Genomic DNA, 20983 nt, shown 5'->3' with positions numbered 1-20983 from the left:
CCACTGTCTCCTACAGCTAAACTCCTCCCACTGTCTCCTACAGCTAAAGTCCTCCCACTGTCTCCTACAGCTAAACTCCTCCCACTGTCTCCCACAGCTAAACTCCTCCCACTGTCTCCCACAGCTAAACTCCTCCCACTGTCTCCCACAGCTAAACTCCTCCCACTGTCTTCTACAGCTAAACTCCTCCCACTGTCTCCTACAGCTAAACTCCCCCCACTGTCTCCTACAGCTAAACTCCTCCCACTGTCTCCTACAGCTAAACTCCCCCCACTGTCTCCTACAGCTAAACTCCTCCCACTGTCTCCTACAGCTAAACTCCTCCCACTGTCTCCTACAGCTAAACTCCTCCTACAGCTAAACTCCTCCCACTGTCTCCTACAGCTAAACTCCTCCCATTGTCTCCTACAGCTAAACTCCTCTCACTGTCTCCTACAGCTAAACTCCTCCTACAGCTAAACTCCTAAACAGCTAAACAGCTAAACTCCTCCCACTGTCTCCTACAGCTAAACTCCTCCCACTGTCTCCTACAGCTAAACTCTTCCCACTGTCTCCCACAGCTAAACTCCTCCCACTGTCTCCTACGGCTAAACTCCTCCCACCGTCTCCTACTGCTAAACTCCTCCCACTGTCTCCTACAGCTAAACTCCTCCCACCGTCTCCTACGGCTAAACTCCTCCCACTGTCTCCTACAGCTAAACTCCTCTCACCGTCTCCTATAGCTAAACTCCTCCCACTGTCTCTTATGGCTAAACTCCTCCCACTGTCTCTTATGGCTAAACTCCTCCCACCGTCTCAAAGACGCCCCACAAAGCTCTAACTACAGGGTCCTCCAAGTCCCTCACTTCTTTATTTTACATGGGTTTATATATCTGACACGTGCTTTATAGCTCCTCCTTGGGTTGGGGTTAGGGCTATTAATCAAATTTTATTTAATATTCAATAGGTATATGTTATTTGAATTTATTATTCATTCATATCTGAGGCAGTCTCTTTAAGCCTCCAAATTAAACTCTCCTTTTTCTCTTTTTTAAAGAGAGTTTGGTTTGTTCCTCTTTTCCTAACCAGAATATGGACCAGTAGTGCTGACAGTTTAATAGTTCCATCAGAGAAAATGTTTAGCTTTTTCTAAGATGTGTAATAATCTTTTTCCAACAGTCATTTCTCACTTGTCCTTAGTATGCCTAAAATTATTGAAATAATTGATTTGTTAATTTTTATTATAAATTATTTATTTATTATTTTATAATCTTAAGATAATAATCGATAATATAATGATTAATTATTGAACTTAATTATGGTTATTGTCAGTATGATTTATTTTGTTAAAGCGTCATTACATTAGATGATATTATTTTAAATATTATTATTATTAGTGCATTATTATTATTATTATTTTTCCTGATCATTAAAATTTTGGTTATGTAGTGTAATATAGAGTAATGTGTTAGTGCAGTAGTAATAAGAAATAGTAATGGATTTGATTATTATTTACATTTAGCAACTTTTACACATCTGAGCAGTTGAGGGTTAAGGGCCTTGCTCAAGGGCCCAACAGTGGCAACTTGGTGGTTGTGGGGTTTGAACCTGGGATCTTCCGAACCGTAGTCCAATGCCTTAACCACTGAGCTACCCCTGACCCATTATCTATTGATCCCTTTGTTTCTTAGCTTTAAGAACGGGAAGTCTGACCATTTGCACTCTTGTGTCCAGAAAAACGGAACTGAAAGTTATTTCTATAATTTTTCCTAATTGTTTTTGTTTTGTTAATCTTATTTTGGTAATGTACTTTCTGCACTTTTCCATTACGCTCTTCCTGATTTAAAGTTCCTTATTTCTTGCTCTCTGTGTGTACGGGTCGTCTTTCGGTTACGCTCTTGTAGAGTTTTCTACTTGATTAAGGTTAGAAAAGGGGTATAATAATATAAAATTAGTAAGTAATATTAGTCTATTGTTAGCTTAGATATTATATTAGGTTATAAAATGACTATTAAAGTATATGTGCATCCCTTTGCTTCCCTAAATCGAGTGTCTGCACGGCCTGTGTTTTTCCAGCTCTTTGACTGAGGCCTTCTGGGTAATAGACATTAAACGATGGCTTGATTGGAGTGCTAATTTACTGAAATAGGATTGAAATTCAATAAAATTTTCCACAGTGGGCGTGTCCTGTCTCAGGTCATTAGCAGATAATGATAGTGATAAAGACTGTGCCCCTCCTCAGACTCATACGGATTACATAAACTGAGAATATTTATTATTTTATTTAACTTGCTTTGTTTAGTAGACTCTTTAAAATTTCTATAGATATATTTCTCATGTCGGTGTGTGAAGTGTTCGCTGATTTTCTGTAAATTTTAGTTAACCGCGAGTGTACATCAATAGAATTCGACCGTTTACAGACTGGAATGACGCACTATACTTATGTGTATGCTCAAAAATGATGGAGCGTTTTTAGTTCTTACAGTTACCATAAACAATGCCAAGGTTAACTGGACTGACCTCTTCTCTCTGTTGCAGGTCTGATTATTGATGCCTTTGGAGAGCTGAGAGACCAGCAGGAGCAGGTTAAAGAAGACATGGAGGTACGTACAGGAGTGTGACATTCCCTCCGTCTCGTACACGGCGCAGTGTGTGAGTCTGTGATTAATGACCTTCTCCTCCAGACCAAGTGCTTCATCTGTGGGATTGGGAGCGATTACTTTGACGCGACTCCACATGGATTTGAGACACACACCTTAGAGGAGCACAACCTGGCCAACTACCTGTGAGTGATCTCACCTGTCTCACCTGTCTCACCTGTCTCTTAGGCCATAAGACATTCAGCCAAGGAGATGAGCTCAGACCATGTCTTACTCAGACATCAGACATGTACAGTAGCATGTGAAGTAGCTTTACAGTTAGCTAGCATGTGATTATTCCCCAGAGTTCGTACTCATAACCAGTCCATCAACTAACTGTAAGAGATTAGGGACAGTGAGGACGATCTCTCAGGTGTCCTCTTTTGTTCCTGCAGTGACGTCGCTCACACACACACACACACACACACTCAGTCTCACACACTTACTGTACACACACAGCTTCTGTAGTCATGTTGTGCACTTTGCACCTGCATTTCCCACGATCCCCTGCGCTACCTAATGACACAGTTATCCAGATGTGAAGACTGTGACTGTGGACAGTCAGCTAATGTGTCCCTGTGTCTCAGGTTCTTCTTGATGTACCTGATAAACAAAGAGGAGACAGAGCACACCGGGCAGGTAAGAGACACCCCCCAGTGTAACACACCTTATAGTGTAACTCAGTGTAACACACCTCATAGTGTAACACATCCCTCAGTGTCTCACCCCCTGTTACTGTTGCAACAAGCAGAGTATTAAAATAAACTGAGTTACACAAAAACCAGTGTGCCTTATCTTAGTTATCTTAGAGCCTGCGATCTCCACAATACTCCTTGGCTACGTTTACACTGTCGGGTTAATCTGACCTAATTCCGATGTTATGCTTATATGTGACACATATCGGATATGTTCTATGTCCGTGTAAACAGGAAACAAACGCATGCATTCCGATATTTCGAGATCGGTTTCAGGCCTCCTTTATATGTGGAAATAAATCAGATATAAATCAGACATAAATCAAATATGTGCTAATGTGATTGTGGTGTAAACACAGACAGATCGGATTTCCTGAGTCAGTGCGTTCTGTACGTCATTAAAACTGCGACTTCTTCGCGGTTTAATGACGTAATGTTATTCTCCGGTGGAAGCGCGAGTGGAATTATAACATCGCAGGTGACATGAAAAAGAAAAAGCACCCAGCCCCCCCCCGGCTTTTTTTTTATGCTTATTTGGGCTAAATAAAATTAAGAAATCAGTATTTGGTCAAGCATACTTCACCTTCGTCTATCTTGGCTAGTGTGTAGCGCAAGAACCTCCTTTTAAGTATGCGCGATGTTTCAGATACTATGGCAAGTGTAAACACGTGTATCAGGTATGAGTCATAGTTGAAAGAACGTGTAAACAAATGGTCAAAAAAATCAGATATAGGCAACAAATCAGAATCAGGCATTGAGACCTGCAGTGTGAACGTAGCCCTTGTTACTTCGTAGGATGTGATCACACAGTCAGCGCACTGCCTCTCCTAACTCCCCACCCCCCTTCTCACTTCTTCATGGCTGAGCTTTAAAGCCAGCTCAGGTGACCTCCGACATCACCGCGACCTCTCGCAAACAGGAAGTGTAGTCTCGTGAGTACTGTACATTCGGGAACCACTACAGTACTGATGGGAAGTTTAAATCATTTTAGTGACTCGGTTCTTTGAATCTCGTTCATCAAAATGAACAAATCTTTTTTTGATTCATTTCGTTCATTTCGTTCTTTTGATCAGAAATAAAGTAAAATGTTGCGTTTTCAGTAAACAGACCCCCAACACGTCTACATACACACATTTAGTCTATAGTTCCAGTAATGAAGATATTACACTGCAGATAAGGAGATATTATAATAAACAGAATGAGCAGCTCACCTCTTATATCTTCCAGTCCGAGTCGTTCGTTCTTTTGAATCTATTGCATGGCGTAGTGTCTATGGGGGTCACGTGACAAAAGAACGAACGACTCGGACTAGAAGAGTCATTGAGAAAGAATCGCTCTATTCTGTTTCCTGTAAATAACGACATAACGTACTACACCGTAACAAGCCTAAATGTAACACACCACTCAGAGTCCTAATTAGAGATTGATGTGAAGATCTTTCCATTGTGTCTTGTGTGTGTGTGTGTGTGTGTGTGTGTGTGTGTGTGTGTCAGGAGTCGTACGTGTGGAAGATGTATCAGGAGCGCTGCTGGGATTTCTTCCCCGCTGGGGACTGCTTTAGAAAACAGTATGAGGATCAGCTGGGATAGAAAATAACACACACACACACACACACACATACACATGCACGCACACACACACACAAACACACATGCATGCACACACACATGCACACGCGCACACAGTGACAGAGAAAGTTTTTGATGATTTAAGGTTTAACTGATTATTTATAATAAAGTGTTTTAAGTGTTTGTTTTACAGGACATTAGTATTATTTGTGTATAAATTATATACTTTATATTGTTATATATTATTATAGTACAATATTATAGTGTTACAGAGACATTAATAACAGACTGGTTTATTTCTACCTGCCTTCTAAACTGAGCTGTAATGAGTGTGTGAGGGTGTGTGCTGCAGCTCCTCTTCTTTAAACTGGTTTGTTATTTAATAAACTGCATTCTGCAAATATTTATTGTGTTTTTGTCAGTAATTAAGTCATGAGCTGATAAATAATAAATACTTTACAAAAAATAAAGTACAGTGCTATTATTATTATTATTATTATTATTATTATTATGGAAACATCACTATGGATTCATCATGTGGTGACAATAATGAATAATAATAATAATAATAATAATAATAATTGATTATAGTTTTGTTTGTTAGTTTGGCTGTACGACACACCAGTGAAGACTTGTTTATTTGTTTTTTATTAGGTAAAAGACAATTAGATATTGGGTACCGTACAAGAAAAGAAATATGTGGAAAAAATACATATACATATAAAAATAATATAAATTCATAATCAAAATAAGTTTAGCTTAATATAATATTTGTTATTGTTAAGAATAATTGTTATTTACACATTCATGCCTCAGATAACATTGTTTATTTTGCGTTATGGATAAAGATCTATATAAATATATATATATATGTGTGTGTGTGTATGTGTGTATATGTGTGTGTGTGTGTTTGAAGCCTACAGCCATATAACACACACACACACACACACACACACATACACACACACACATATATATACATTCTGAATCCTGTTAGCAGCAGCTCCTCATAAACAGCAGCATTACCCAGAACATGTTCCAGCAGAGCGGTGTGAGAATCCAGTCCAATGAGAAGATACAGCTTCGTGTACGAACACTTACAAATTTACAATCTATTCAGATTCACAAATCCTACTTATGAATATAAACCATAAATCCATAAACATTTATCCTAAAGCAGTGAAACGTTTCCTGCTAACACACAGATCTAGATGAGGGATTTGATAGTCCAGTATTTCATGTTTCATTGATACAGAGCTCAGTGCAGAATAAAACGTCATGCAGTTAGATCGTGGCTTTAAGAGATGTGTGAGGGTGACCTGGAGTGACCTGGAGTGACCTGGAGTGACCTAGAGTGACCTAGAGTGACCTAGAGTGACCTGAAGCTTGCTGGCGTGAGCTAAAAACCTTGCGAATGCGCTCATGAGACCTGAGTGGAGCTGTGGGTGTTGACGACCTGTATGGTTCTGTTCAGGCCCGTTCCTGGTCATTTGCGACTTTTGTACACACCCCTTGGCACCAAGTCATGTGACCGCAAGAAAGTTGAAGATACTTTCAAGTAATCAGCCTTCTCTTTTCCCTGAGTGACCAAATCATTAGCTTATGTCTCTTTGTGTATCTGTGTCTCTCTTTGTGTCTTTGACCTTATCACTGTTTTTACCAATTTGTTGCCAAAGTTATCGACGTCAGAGCGCATCAGACTTTTTTTTTTTAAAAAATTCAATTTTCTCCCTAATTTAGTCGTGTCCAATTCCTCCCCGTCATTAGGGGGCTCCCACCTTAAGACTTCTACTACCATTAAGTCAGGAGGGCCGGAGACTATCACGTGTTTCCTCCTAACCACTGCTCACAGACGCCCCTGATTGGCTGTAGAGCCGTAATTAATGTGTGAGCACTGAGTACCTCTCATCCCTCCCCCCTGAGAGAGCTCGGCCAATCAGCTCTCTCAAGACCTCCGGCTGCGAGAGGTTACAGCATCACCCGGGAATTGAACTCGCGATCACTGGATGATGGGGCGAGCACTTTACCACTGCGCCACTTGGAGGCCCCGGGCTTGTTTTTAAACCCTTAGAAAAACTAGAAAATGGAAATCATGTTTGATCTTTTTTGACTATTTAAATCCAAATTGTAACCTCCAGTGGGGTTTTGCTCCTGGGGGTGTGGTTTACATCCCGTTGAGAGGCGTGGTCTCGGTGCTGGGGCTGTCTGTGGGAGAGGGCAGCGTGGAGGTGGACGAGTAGCTCTGCATGGACTGGTAGTCAGACGAGACGGCCGTGTGCACCGAGAGACAGTCGTCACTCTCCGACTCGCTGTGAGTCTCTGTCCTGAACTCGCGCACGGTGCAGGGGCGCTCGCTAAAGTTGGGCTTAAATCCATCCTGCAGCTCTTTGGAGATGTGCAGCCACTTCTGCAGGACATCAGAGAGAGAGAGAGAGAGAGATCAGCTTCCTTCCTGGTTCTCTTTATCTTAATCTATAAATACACTGAGACGATCAACCGCACACACTGAGTTTAACTGATTATATAAAACTGATCCTAATCTACATGAGCAGCAAGTATCAGTCCGTCTTCCTCACACACACACAGACATCGCAAACAGGAAGTGGCTTACCTCCACGTTTCCGTTGTAGCTGTCAATAAGATCTCCAAGGTTTTTGGGACTTGGTACAACAGGTACCAGGATCACTCTGAGTCTGAAAAAAACCCCACAGTGATGTTTTGTTTTTTTACTTTGTTCCATTTTTAAATATGAGCAGAACATTTCTCTTCATTAGCCACGCCCCCTGATGGACAGCCCTAAAGACCTGAGTGTCCTGCTGTCCAGAATCTCCAGCAGCGCTCCAGAGAAGATTGCTTTGTGTTCTACTAGACGTGAACCAGCCTCGAGGTTCTCTTTAAAACTGATCTTTTGTTCCTTTGTGAAATCTTACTGCAGTGTAGATAAACTCCTTTTATTCGAGCGCCTTCTCATCGTTCCCGGTGTTCCAGCTCCTCGTTTTTTAATACTTTTTGGTAAATGTGTAATTTTCTCAAACCTTTTTAGGTTTTTATTTTTATTTTTTTTTTTATAAAATTTCATTATTTTAAGTTATGGTACAAAAAGTAACTTGTAAACTTGCTAATTTGTAAAGATGAAAGTGTTTAACACTGGTTTCATTAAAAATAATATATATTAATTTTATCATATATAATTATAAATAAATGCAACAATACATAATATATGCAGGTTATACATTATGAAATAAATGAAATAAAGAATAATAATAAAAATATATTGTTATACAATATTGCTCTTATACTTTTCCCTACAACTTGATTTCATTTTAACTTCATGAAAACAAGCAGCTGCGTATTAAAGACCACAATTATGTAATTAATGCCATTTTTATTTTATTGTTTAATCAGTTAGTTAATGCCAGTGGGCGGAGAATATTAGTTAGTGTAGCGAATGTAATTAGTTGCATGTAGTTTTTTTGGGGGGGTTAGTGTACAAATGTCCATGAAGCTCTCAGACGGGCTGAGACCCGTGAGGAGGACGGTCCTTCAGCCAATCCGTCTGCGTGGGTGTTTAGAAACTAAAAATCCCGGCTGTTAAATCTTGTCTAAGGCTGATTTCACACCAGACACGCGTGATTCGTTCGGTCTGCTCTGCCCCCCCCCCCCCCCCCCCCGCTGCTGCTCAGCGTTAGCGTTATCATTAGCGTTCAATACTGAAGTAGACTTATGTATAAACGTCCTCTGATCCCGTAGGTGTGCTCCTGGGAGGTTTACGAGCCAGCAATGAGCATGAAGAGAAAAAGAGAAGAAGGAAGTCAATCTTTGTGCCAAGGCTAACATTATGGATATTAAAAAATAAAAAAGTCAACAGTGACGCTCTCACGTGCCTCCCTACCGTATCAGCTCGGACTGCGTAGCTCAGAGGCACCGAGCCAGAGTACAGCTTTTTAAAATGTTTCCTGATTATTATACTCAAATGATACTGAAATATGTAATCAAGTGTAGCGGAGTCGCGCCGCGGCCTGACACAACGCAACGCAACACAACGCACCACACACAACGCAACACAACACAACGCAACACACTGCTCCACTAGCGGGCAGTCTCATGCTACAAACACACCGCGTGATTACTGCTGAATCAAATACATTAAATACACACTTAATTAATATGATTTTAAAATAATTATTGAAAAATGTAAATAATAATATAAAATTATCATGTTTTTAATTTGAAGTTTGGTATCATTTATTTACTAAATAATGGAATTATTTGCCATAATTACATTTATAGATTTATTGCTGTTCCTCATCACCAGCATTTTACTGAGTAGAACTTCCTGGCAGGTAGAGTACAAACGTTCTCAGGGAGAGTGAAGCACAGAGAGAAGGAAACGAGAAACGAAACGAGGAACGGACTGAGAAACTGGAGATGTAGAGAACACAACGACCTTGAACACTGTGGGGACGACACACACAGCCAGCACTTCCTTTTTCTTTTCTTTTTTAGAAATAACTATTTATATGTATGCTGTGAACATGTGGTTATCAGTGTGTGTGTGTGTGTGGTGTTTACGGCTGTAGTGTTGGTGTGTGGCTCCTGGAGAGCTGAATACAGAGCACGAACCTCTCGCTGTGGATCAGCAGGCAGGTGAGCATGATGAGGACGACTGCAGCGCCGATGGTGTAGAGGACCATCAGCCCCGTGGACGTCTGCGTTGTCAACACTACGCAACACAAACACACAAACACACGTCAGGAGATCATCTGCAGAGTTTACTCTCGTATCACACAGTGAGGAACATCTGGCTTCATTCAGGACGTCAGGACGGTTTTATTATCTGTGAAACTGGACTTGATGTCGCTGTACAGGAGTGAGTTAGAGAGTCTCAGCTCGTGATCATGTGGATTTAATCTGTGAGGGCGCGTTACCTGTATCGTTAACCGTAGTGCCCCAGGAGACCAGCTCGCTCCAGTCGCTCCACAGATCAGACTGGGCGCAGTTGGAGGACATGCGCACTCGCACCTGGAAATCGTACCGCTTCTGGGCGTTCGGAAACGGCACGTTAAAGGCGTTCTCCATGACCCGGCCCTGATCCTGAGGAACAGCCACAGAACAAATTCCTACTGTTATTATTGTTGTTGTTGTTGTTGTTGTTATAGCACACGGAGGTCATGAGACAGATGTGCGTACGTTCCACTGGTTGCCGTTGATCCTGTAACGAACTTCACGTTCCTGACACATAAACTTTATGTTACTGGAGATGTTCCAGTAAATCCAGAGCTCCGGATCCCTCAACACCCACGACACGTTATGGGGAGGATGCAACTTCACTGAGACACACACACACACACACACACACACACACACACACACACACACAGACACACACAGACAGATAGGGAGAGAGAGAAGATGATTAGTTAAATGTAGAGGAAGCTCCATGAGGTCCGTGTGTGAAATGAGTGCAGGGTCATGGGGAAAGACAGAAAACAGTGTGTGTGTGTGTGTGTGTGTGTGTGTGTTACCCCTCTTTGACAGTGGCGTGTATTCCTGTTTAGCGATGATAATGTCGTCTCTGTATAACCAGGCGTAAAAGTCTCTGAACCTCAGCAGCTTCTCCTCGCTGTAGGGAACCAGGCAGCCGACACGCAACGCTCCGACGTGCAGATAGGAGGCGCACTCCACAGGGTCCGTCTGAGAACTGTCACGCGACTTATAACTGACATAAACACACACACACACACACACACGCAACTAAAATGTATGTACACACATGTTCATCAGAAAGAAAATCATTGTTACACATGACTGGTGTGTATTAATACCACAGCCATCTGTACAGCGCACACACACACACACACACACACACACACACACACACTGTCAATAATCCCTAAACTGGTGAAGTTTTCAGGACGGAGGAGTTGACGCTGGTTCCTCAGTCACATGACTAGATGTGTGATGTTTATCTTATTAACTTGAAGGGGGGGGGGGCGGCGGAGTGGGGGGAGGGGACTGGGGTGGGGGGTGTTATAGCTGCTGTAACATAAGTGACGAGAGGAACGCACTCGCTCCACTTTATTTATTTATTTATTCATTTAAAGGGACGATCAGCTGCGGCGTCACAGGAATAAAACACCGTCTGTCTTACAGTGAGACTAGACGTCTACAGCGTCTAGACGTCTACAGGCAGCGTTTGCAGTAAACATACTGAGGGTGTTAGGGAGAAAACCTGAGAGGAGGAAACACACACACACACACACACACACACACACACACACTTTCACACACACACATTAAACTTTACAATAAACACAGAGATATCGTACCTGCTCTTAAAGCTGAGGTTCCCACTCTGGGTTCCATTTCCATTCCATGTGCAGTTCATGTACTCCAGATTCACCACCATGCACTCGATCTCTACACACACACACACACACACACACACACACACAAGGTGTGGGGTTCATGGGCCTAAAAAAAGCTGACTCAAACACGCTGTTCATTTCCGTCTAAAACACTCGGAGCTTAAAAAAGTTCTGTAGCTGAAAATCGAATGAAATGACGGAGTGACGTCACACACACACACACACACACACACACACACCATTTCAGGCGAAATTCACAAGAACACACTACAGGAAATAGAAAGGCCTGAAAAAAAACTGTGGTTTGTATGCTCACACACACACACACACACACACACACACACACACACACAGTTCTATGTAGTATGTGCTAGATAATTGACACACACACACACGAACTAAACTACTTTATTGATTTATACACAATGTTACATTTATTTATTAATCAGACCCTGTGTGTGTGTGTGTGTGTGTGTGTGTGTGTGTGTGTGTGTGTGTGTGTGAGAGAGAAGTAATTAGATTGGGGTTATATAATATTCTGCTCATCATAAACTTTAACAGATCCTTAACACACAACTGTAATGTTTATGGTTTTTAAATTATTATTAAATCATAAAGAATATTTTTATATTTAATAAAACAATGTTGGAAACACAGCAGGTTTTAGTGAGATGTTTCGAAGTTACATGAAGGTTATTAAACTGTGTGTGTGTGTGTGTGTGTGTACATTATAACTGTGTATGTCTCCAGTTACTGTAAAAGCTTTTGAGAGCAATTAGCTTAGGACGGACACACACACACACACACACACACACACACACACAGAGCTCATGTGGCTGTAAGACGGAGAGACTCACGGTCAGGAGGAGACGAGGCCGAGCAGGTCCACAGAGTCAGAAACACGGAGAAAAACATCTTCATGTCGACCTCCATCACTCCTCTCGTCAACTGTGTGTGTGTGTGTGTGTGTGTGTGTGAGAGAGAGAGAAACTTCCTGTTAACTACCCACAGACACACACACACACACACACACGCTGTCAAATGAGAACAACCACAAGCATCACAGAAATGAGTTCATAAAAAATACCTGAAATAAAATGTTAACGAATACAAGAAGAAAGTTATTAATCATCATCAGAGCATTTTACTCTCAATTAACATTTAAATTAAACACATTTGTTATTTGACCAACATTTTAAACATTATACAGAGTTTTATCTTTATTTAACTCCACTCGGTAGTTATGGCAAGGAAGTTTAACCTCTGACCTTCACTGTTACAGACGGGGGGGGATGGGTTACAAAACAAGACGCTTCGGTCTTTTAGTCTCTGAGACATCAGCAGTTTAATCAAACCGTCACACAGGGGGGACAGAGACGGAGAGACAGAGAGAGACAGAAAGGCAGACAGACAGACAGACAGACAGGCAGACAGACAATTTACTGGTAAAGGTGTTACTGGTAAAACCAAACTTAAATAAACTTGAGACTTGAGAGTGAAATCATCGAGTAGACGACCAACAGCCAGATGGAGGCGCTGGCCAACCTCCTGGATAATAATAATAATAATCATAATAATAATTATTATTATTATTATTATACACTATGTGTGTGTATGTGTGTGTGTGCCTGATGAGTTCCTGATGAGATCCACACAGTCAGACGTCATGAGGCCTCTGAGTTCCCGTAGAGTCGCCTCTATAGTCAGATCAGCTTCAGAGGAGAAGATCAGCACTTTAGTTATTTGACAGTTTTGTAACTTCATGTGCTGTAACTGTTTATTGTACTGTGTGCTGTCTGAAATGTTTTTATTATTTCACATCGTGAAAAGACATCGTGCTCCTCCAGAACTTATCTTCATTCGTCAAGCAGAAGTTCTGCACCAGAAACACGAGCTAACACAGGAAGCCGCTTTGGTGTAATTATAGAAGAATGGGAAATGGTAAGAGCAGCTTCAGGAGGTGAGGACATGCTCACAACGTCAAACAGCAAAAGCACATACACCAGGCGATGAAAGTTCTGCTCAAGGAGTGTCTGAGTGTCTGGGGAAACTAGCATCAGGTGATAACAGTGATAACAGCAGGATGGAGTGCTGGGGTCCACTCTGCCCAGAGTCTATAGGAGGCAGTGAATCAATGAGTTTTATTTGAAAGAGCCCACCTTGCTTATTGTGGAGGCAGGTGAGGTTCCTCCTGAGATGGATGGAGAGACCAGTCCAGGCAATTCCTCCAGAGACAATTCACTGGCAAAAAGCTCCTGGTTCCATATGCTGGTGACAGAGGGGTTTTGGAGGGGAAGGCACTGAGGAACGGTTTGGGAGGAGCTCCTCGCCACTGAGACAGCACGACTCCCACTCTAGACTCTGAAGCATCCTTCTTCACTGTTACTGACCCCAGGGGACCTGCTGGGTGACGGCTGGGACTGATGGGACTCCAGTGAGTCCAGGTGAGTTGGTGAGGAGCAGCCACGAGGAGCGGGGCTGTGAGAAGCGGAGACGTGAGGAGCGGGGACGTGAGGAGCGGGGACGTGAGGAGCGGGGCTGTGAGGAGCGGAGACGTGAGGAGCGGGGACGTGAGGAGCGGGGACGTGAGGAGCGGGGCTGTGAGGAGCGGAGACGTGAGGAGTGGGGACATGAGGAGCGGGGACAGAGGCATAACCACTGTGGAAACAAATTAATAGAAATTATTTTACTGAATACTGTCTGGTTTATCAGCTATTTTTTATTTTTTTATATTATATTTTACTTTTTTGACCAACACAGAACAATATAAAAAAGCTACAGCAACTATAAGGACAAAGAAGGAAAGACAAAAAAAAAAGGCACGGGCAATTTAATGATCTTACAAGCCATGAAAAGGTCATAACTTCAAACTATTATCCTTGACATTTGACAGGTAATTGAAAAAGGGTTCCCAGGTGGAAGCCAGCAATGCTATCAGAAAGATTGTGTCTAAGTCTCTCTAAATGCAAAGTACTAGAGTTCAGAAAGCCAGGATTTAAAAAGTGGTTCTGATGCCTTTTTCCATAAACAAAGAATCATTTTTTTAGCTACCACCATTCCATATTGGACAGCTTTTTTAATTTGATGACTGAACCCACAAAGTGAGTCAGACCAACCAAAAACAGCAATTGCTGGATCAGGAGCAAGGGTACAAGAATAAGCCTTAGAGTAGAATCTGAAAATTTCGCTCCAAAACTTATAAAGTTTTAGGCATGACCAGAAAGGATGTCCCAAGGATCCCTCTGCAGATTCACATTTGTTACAGTTAGAGGAGAAGGAGCGGTAGAATTTGTTAAGCTTAACCCGGGAATAATGAAGCCGATGTAATACTTTATATTGGATAAGTTGGTGTCCTGAGTTAATAGAGCATTTATTAATGACGTTGATAGACTTTTTCCAATCCTCATTAGTAATTTGAATACCTAAATCCTTTTCGCAGGAATCTTTCAAATACAGGGAGATACGTCTAACTGACCAGTAAAAACATCCATAAGATGGGAAACCAAATTAAAGGCATCAGGGGAGGCAGAAAGTAATTTATGTATATCATGTTCGTCTGCTAATTGTTCAAAGTGGGAGATAGATGTACGAACATAGTTTCTCAGCTGTAAATATCTAAAAAAATGTGATGGTAAAAGATCAAATTTCTGTTTCAGCTGAGGGAATGTGGCAGATTTACCATCCATGTACAAGTCTCTTACAGTGACCATTCCTTTCCTGGACCAAATCGAAAACGTGGAGTCAATGAGTGATGGCTTAAAGGCGTGGTTATAGGCAATAGGGGTGGACAATGAGGTTGATGGCAACTTAAATACCTTTCGGACCTGACACCATATTTTGAGAGAGCTGCTTACTATAAAGTTTGTGTTAACCACTTTTATGGATGATACAGGCGCCGCAAAAAGCAGAGAGGAAAGAGAGTAATTTGTAGCACTCTGTTCGATGGCGAGCCGAGAAGGAATGTCACCTGAAGACCCCGCTAGATAAGATTTTTTCCAATATGATAAGGTTCTGCAGTTTGCAGCCCAATAATAATACTGGACGTTTGGCCTAGTCCACCCTGCGACCTTGGTTTACATACCTGTAGTTTAGCTACTTATTTTTGCACTAAGTTCTTTAAAATAATGACGATTTGGTAGCATATGTATGTGTGTGTGTGTGTGTGTGTGTCATAGGTTTTGTGTTAGATCTGAAGTCAAAGTTTGGTTTAACTGTAAAGTGCATGGTTTTGAGTTTTAAGTTGTGTGTGCGTGTGTGTGTGTTTCAGGAAACAAAGCTAAATTTCAAGAACTGTGTTGGCAAGCAAGAAAAACTACTCACGCTCAGGCCTTTATTTTTACTGTGTTTTTAGAATGACATCAGTATGTTTGTGTGTGTGTGTGTGTGTGTGTGTGTGTGTGTGTGTGTGTGCGTGTGTGTGTGTGTGTGAAAGTGAGAGAGAGATTTACGGTTTTTGTCAATATGACTGGATCTCTGCTACAATGACATGGAAAATTCTTAATACTGTATGTCCAAGTGAATATGAGTTCCTAATCATTAGGATGTTTGGGCTGAGGCTGCGCTCCACAGTTAAAACATTCACACACACGCACACGCACACTGAGAACACACACACTGAGTGAGTGCAGAGGAGAGGAACCTGAGGTCTTATAATGTGAGATGTGAATAGCTTAAAGATACAGTGGAACCTCGGATTACGAGTAACGCAGTTTACAAGTGTTTCACAAAATGAGCAACAATTTTTCATCATTTTTGACTTGAAAAACGAGCATTGTCTTAGTTTACGAGCACTGAGTATCATGTTTCACGCATGCGCTTCTTGTTTTAACACCGAGCCGTCACGTCATCACAAGTGAGCCAACGTTTTTTCTCTCTCTTGCAGCGGAATTGCAGGTAATCGTCTCTCCTGCTGGGTGAATACACACACACACACACACAGACACACACACACACGCATTAACGGAGAGACCGTTTTTAAAACTGTTTAAAAATTAGCAAGGAACATCGCTAGTCACACTCGCGTGAGCGCATACTAACGGGATCACTACTGTAAAGTAAAAAAAAATAAAAAATTTAACAGCTCCTCTGCTTTTGAAAACAGTCGCGACAGATAAGAGTTTGTGTGTTTGTTTGGCAACCTGAGAGAAGGGGGCCGTAAACGCGAGCGACCCCCCCTTCAGCTCCCCTTCTCTCAGGTTGCCAAACAAACACATAAACCCTTTTCTGTCGCGATTGTTTTCAAAGGTGAGGAGGTGTTTAATTCGTTTGTTGTTGTTGTTTAACTTTACAGTAGTGATCCTGTTAGTATGCGTTCACGCGAGTGTGACTAGCGATGTTCCTTGCTAATTTTTAAACGGTTTTAAAAACGGTCTCTCCGTTAATGCGTGTGTGTGTAAGTGCGTGCACGCACATTACACACACACACCCTGTGTGCACAAACGGAAACACTTATCTGTCGGGATTTATTTTTACATTTTTTAAGGTAAAGTACAGGTTAATTTGTTTTATTTTTACTTTATATTTTGTATTAATTATTTTTATGTATTTATTTTTTTGGGCTGTAGAACAAATAATTTAAGTTTCCATTATTTCCTATGGGAAAATGTAATTTGGTTTACAAGTGTTTTGGAATACGAGCACGCTTCCAGAACGAATTATGCTCGTAATCCGAGGTTTCACTGTAACTGTAGATTAGCATGTAGCTTGTATATGAGCGGGTTATATAAGCGTTATATAAGCGTTATATAAGCGTTATATTAGCGTTTTATTAGCGTTATATTAGTGTTATATAAGCGTTATATTAGGGTTATATTAGCATTATATAAGCGTTATATTAGCGTTTTATTAGCGTTATATTAGTGTTATATTAGTGTTATATAAGCGTTATATTAGCGTTTTATTAGCGTTATATTAGTGTTATATTAGTGTTATATAAGCGTTATATTAGGGTTATATTAGCATTATATAAGCGTTATATTAGCGTTTTATTAGCGTTATATTAGCGTTATATTAGCGTTATATAAGCGTTATATTAGCGTTATATTAGTGTTATATAAGCGTTATATTAGTGTTATATAAGCGTTATATTAGGGTTATATAAGCGTTATATTAGCGTTATATAAGCGTTATATTAGCGTTATGTTAGTGTTTTATAAGCGTTATATTAGTGTTTTATTAGCGTTTTATTAGCGTTATATAAGCGTTATATTAGCGTTATATTATTGTTATATTAGCGTTATATTTTTGTTATATTAGTGTTCTATATTACTCATGAAGATGTCAGATCTTTTTATCGAGCTACACACCTGTTTCTAATAATCTGCATTATAAACACAACACACTGAGACACAGCAGAAACACAGCGGAAGCGGAGCTCATAACCTCATGTTTACACAAACACCAGGGGGAACTCTAAGTGTATATCACATATAAACATTACGTAATCTGACACTCAGTGACTTTGCATAGCCATAATTTACTGGGAATTCAGAGTCCAGGAAATCACCACAATCACCAAAGTCCATCAAAATGTTCCCTCTGATACCCGAATGGGCTGCGACCAACAGAACAGAGACTTTATGTTTCTATTAACTCCAGAACAGATGAGTCCTGATGAAGAGCTGCTGCTGAGTGTCTACAGATCACCAAACTCTAGTGACCAACCCGCTCAGGCTGTTCTAATGCCATCAGGAACACACACAGCTCACAGCACACACACACACACACTCAGATAGAGGGAATGTTCAGATCAGTATCAAATGATCAGAGTCAGAGAGGAAAGGTGAAGCAGCATGAGAGCGATAATGAACCAAAAACGAGACATTTATTTGCATTTAATACAAAACAGGGTGATGGGGGGAGGGAGAGGGGTATCGGAAAGAGGAAGAATTAGTTATCAGACTTATACAGTAATAGGACACAGCGACGTTAATAGCACTCTGTTTACAGCAGATACACTGAAGACGGGACGCTGTGAGCAATGCCATGAGAGTGAGACTGTCGGGCGAGTACTGAGAGCTAGGACGTGATGTCTCTGAAAGCGCGTGACATTTTTAATCCTTGTGAATAAACAAAAACGTTTTACTTTTAAGTGTGAAGTTTTAAAAGTAAAGTATTAAAATATTACACTGTATCCTGTTAATTCCATAATCACAGTGTATGTGGACAGAGAGAATGTCTTCCTTCTTTTATTTTTAATTGTGGCACAAGCTTTTAAATTAAATTTTAAATTTTATTCATGAATCTTATAATTTTATGCTAAAGGATATAATTATCTTTTCCTCAAGAAATATTTATATATTCTTCTTCAGGACCCTCTTGTTTTCCTAAGGATTTTTTTTTTTTTATTCAGTAACATCATAGTGTGATACTTTTTTCCAGCATCTGCGGCCTATTATACACATGTACACATCACAAATGCTAACACTCACACACACAAACACATCTCACACACGCACACACACATACACACACACACACACACATGCTCACATACTGTACATACACACACATTACAAATGTAAACTCTCTTACACTCACACAGACACATACTTGTAAAAAAAAAACACACTTTAGTGTATTACAACAAAAAATTGTACCATCAGTTATTATAAAAAAAAGTCTGCTAACATCATGCTTTTACCAAATTTTGGAATTAAACTTTAAATATTAAAAATTATCTTTGGTTTATTTTTTTATAGTATATTAACAAAATGCTCGAAATAATCATTGTCCAAATGTACAGAAAGTACACATTAGAATAGACATTTTAATATTCAGTAGTCTCAGTATATTATCAGTTACATTTAAATGTACTTATATTTTGTGCACTACTCTCTCACGTGTGTGTGCTCTATAGACTCGTTTTTGTGCGCTGAAAATCGCTTTTTGCCCGTTCAAGATAATTTATGTTTGCACTCTCTCATATGAGGTGCCGTATAGGGCTTAAATCAAACTTCACTCATGCACACACATATGAAACACTCACACATACATATATACTACTAACTGCTCAAACAACTACATATGAGACGCGTGCACATAAAGCGACACTTGCACAAACTGCAGCAGCGTCAGAACTCTGCAACTATTCCAGCCAACCAGAGACTAGAATCAGTGCAACACCAGCCAATCATCTGTTTCCTGATTGGCTCCTCCCCCGCCCAGGCCTCCGCTTCTAGTTTGAATTAACGGCTGGAAGCTACATCATTTTGCGCGCGTTAGTTCATATTGTTATTATTTTATTTTCATTGCCATTAGTTAAATTTTATGTTTTTTGTTAGGTAATTTTTTAATTAAGTACATACTTTAATCTATAGAATGTATTGTCTAATGTGTTATTACTAAATCTTATGTACTCCGTAATCTAATGGCTCCGTAGCTCTCGGCCTGTTTTCGAGAAAATAGAAAATACATTTAGCATTTGTAAATGATCCTAAACACCTTTAGTGTACTGGTACCACATTCACAATACTGTAGTATAGAAGGTTGTGTGTACTGTATGATACAATAAAGTATATTTGTATTAACCACAAAGTGTACTTATTTAGTATTTGTAATTGTCCAGAAGTATAACAGCTACTGCTGCAATAAGAATATACTCGTATTTGTAACACAGTAAAAATAGCTGTAATGTACTTATAATACATTAAATATATACTTACATTGTATTAATTACTGTCAGGTATGTACGTTAGTACACACACAGCCATATACTTTAAGTGTACTAAGTGTACTTAAAGTTGTTCCTCTTTAGCACACAAAAGTATACTTAATACACTTAAAATTGTGCTTTTGTACAATTTAATTACAACTTAAATACACTTAGTACAAAATTAGTTGTTCCAAAATAGCAAACATCAAGTGTACTAGTCATTAGTCTGGAGCAAGTGCACTTAAGTATGCTTTGGCATGATAGGATTTAGTACACTTACCATACTTTTTATTTTTTACTTGGGCACACATCACACACACACACACACACCTCTCTCTCTCTCACTCTCACACAAACACACACACACACACCTCTCTCTCTCTCACACACACACCACACACACACCCTAGTAAAAAATAAGTATACTAAGTATATTAACTCCACGCATACCTAAATGTACTCGTTGTGTTATGTTATTGAGTGTGAGGTGATGTGTCCACGTGTTTGTGTGTGTGAGAGAGAGTGCGTGAGACCTGTACCTGTGCGCGAGAGCGGCGCGCGATTGGCTGCGCGGGAGCGGGGCTGCGCATGCGCACTGCTGTACTCAGTGCTCGAGGTGAGTTTGTCGGAACTTTAAACCAGTGGAGTGTGTGAGCGGGGACACACTCTGTGTGTGTGTGTGTGTGTATTGATGTGTGTGAGTTATGTGCAGTGTCCGGATGGCCGTGTGTGCGCTGTGTGTGTGCTGGTGTGTGTGTGTGAAGGTGTGTGTCGGTGCAGGTCTGGTGGACGCGGTGAGTGAGCGGCGCGCGCAGGACTCACACCGGCGCGAGAGCGGCTCCGTGCTGAGCGGCACCGCGTCACTGAGTCTCACCATCATCACCGTCTGGAGCTTCAAACACCGCAGAATCACCGGGCTGCACGAGACCGGGCTCGCCATGATCTACGGTCAGAGAGCTTCATCATCATCATCATCATCATCCTTATTATTATTATTATTATTATTATCATCATCATCATCATCATCATTATTATTATTATCATCATTATCATCATTATTATTATTATTATTATCATCATC

At 40.7% G+C, this 20983-nt stretch overlaps 3 protein-coding genes across 5 annotated transcripts in view; 2 read left to right on the top strand and 1 right to left on the bottom strand.

The window, feature by feature from the left end:
• ryr1a (ryanodine receptor 1a (skeletal)) overlaps nt 1–5284 on the top strand; it is a 70171-nt gene extending 64887 nt beyond the window's left edge. The window contains exons 104-107 of the mRNA XM_053475974.1: nt 2518–2582; nt 2664–2764; nt 3206–3257; nt 4807–5284. Coding sequence (XP_053331949.1) covers nt 2518–2582; nt 2664–2764; nt 3206–3257; nt 4807–4902 — 314 coding nt within the window. The 3' untranslated portion in view covers nt 4903–5284. The remainder of the gene's footprint in view (nt 1–2517; nt 2583–2663; nt 2765–3205; nt 3258–4806) is intronic.
• A 1315-nt stretch (nt 5285–6599) lies between these two features.
• On the bottom strand, nt 6600–12218 carry il2rga (interleukin 2 receptor, gamma a). Its single transcript, XM_053515574.1, has 8 exons — nt 12107–12218; nt 11211–11301; nt 10407–10600; nt 10072–10211; nt 9810–9975; nt 9505–9604; nt 7493–7574; nt 6600–7288 (listed from the first exon to the last, which is right to left on the bottom strand). Exons 1-8 carry the CDS (start codon nt 12180–12182, stop codon nt 7046–7048), a joined length of 1092 nt encoding a protein of 363 aa, XP_053371549.1. The 5' UTR covers nt 12183–12218; the 3' UTR covers nt 6600–7045.
• An 8340-nt stretch (nt 12219–20558) lies between these two features.
• The window catches only part of slc9a6b (solute carrier family 9 member 6b), a 31757-nt gene continuing 31332 nt past the window's right edge, over nt 20559–20983 (top strand). For all 3 annotated transcript variants that reach the window (XM_053516484.1, XM_053516483.1, XM_053516482.1), the window contains exon 1: nt 20559–20850. In XM_053516484.1, the coding sequence (XP_053372459.1) occupies nt 20607–20850 (244 nt within the window). In that variant the 5' untranslated portion in view covers nt 20559–20606. The remainder of the gene's footprint in view (nt 20851–20983) is intronic.

Source organism: Clarias gariepinus, chromosome 17 (assembly GCF_024256425.1).
Source record: "Clarias gariepinus isolate MV-2021 ecotype Netherlands chromosome 17, CGAR_prim_01v2, whole genome shotgun sequence".
NCBI lineage: Eukaryota > Metazoa > Chordata > Actinopteri > Siluriformes > Clariidae > Clarias > Clarias gariepinus.
The sequence above is the reverse complement of the archived record's forward strand: the minus strand, read 5'-3'. Positions and strand labels throughout refer to the sequence as shown.

Excerpts from the sequence above, each read along its gene's own strand:
- il2rga (XM_053515574.1), bottom strand. The coding sequence starts at position 12,182 with ATGGAGGTCGACATGAAGATGTTTTTCTCCGTGTTTCTGACTCTGTGG. Across the intron at positions 9,605-9,809 it reads CACTACGGTTAACGATACAG|TGTTGACAACGCAGACGTCC; the intron begins GTAACGCGCCCT and ends TGTGTTGCGTAG. Across the intron at positions 7,575-9,504 it reads CTGCTGATCCACAGCGAGAG|ACTCAGAGTGATCCTGGTAC; the intron begins GTTCGTGCTCTG and ends GGTTTTTTTCAG.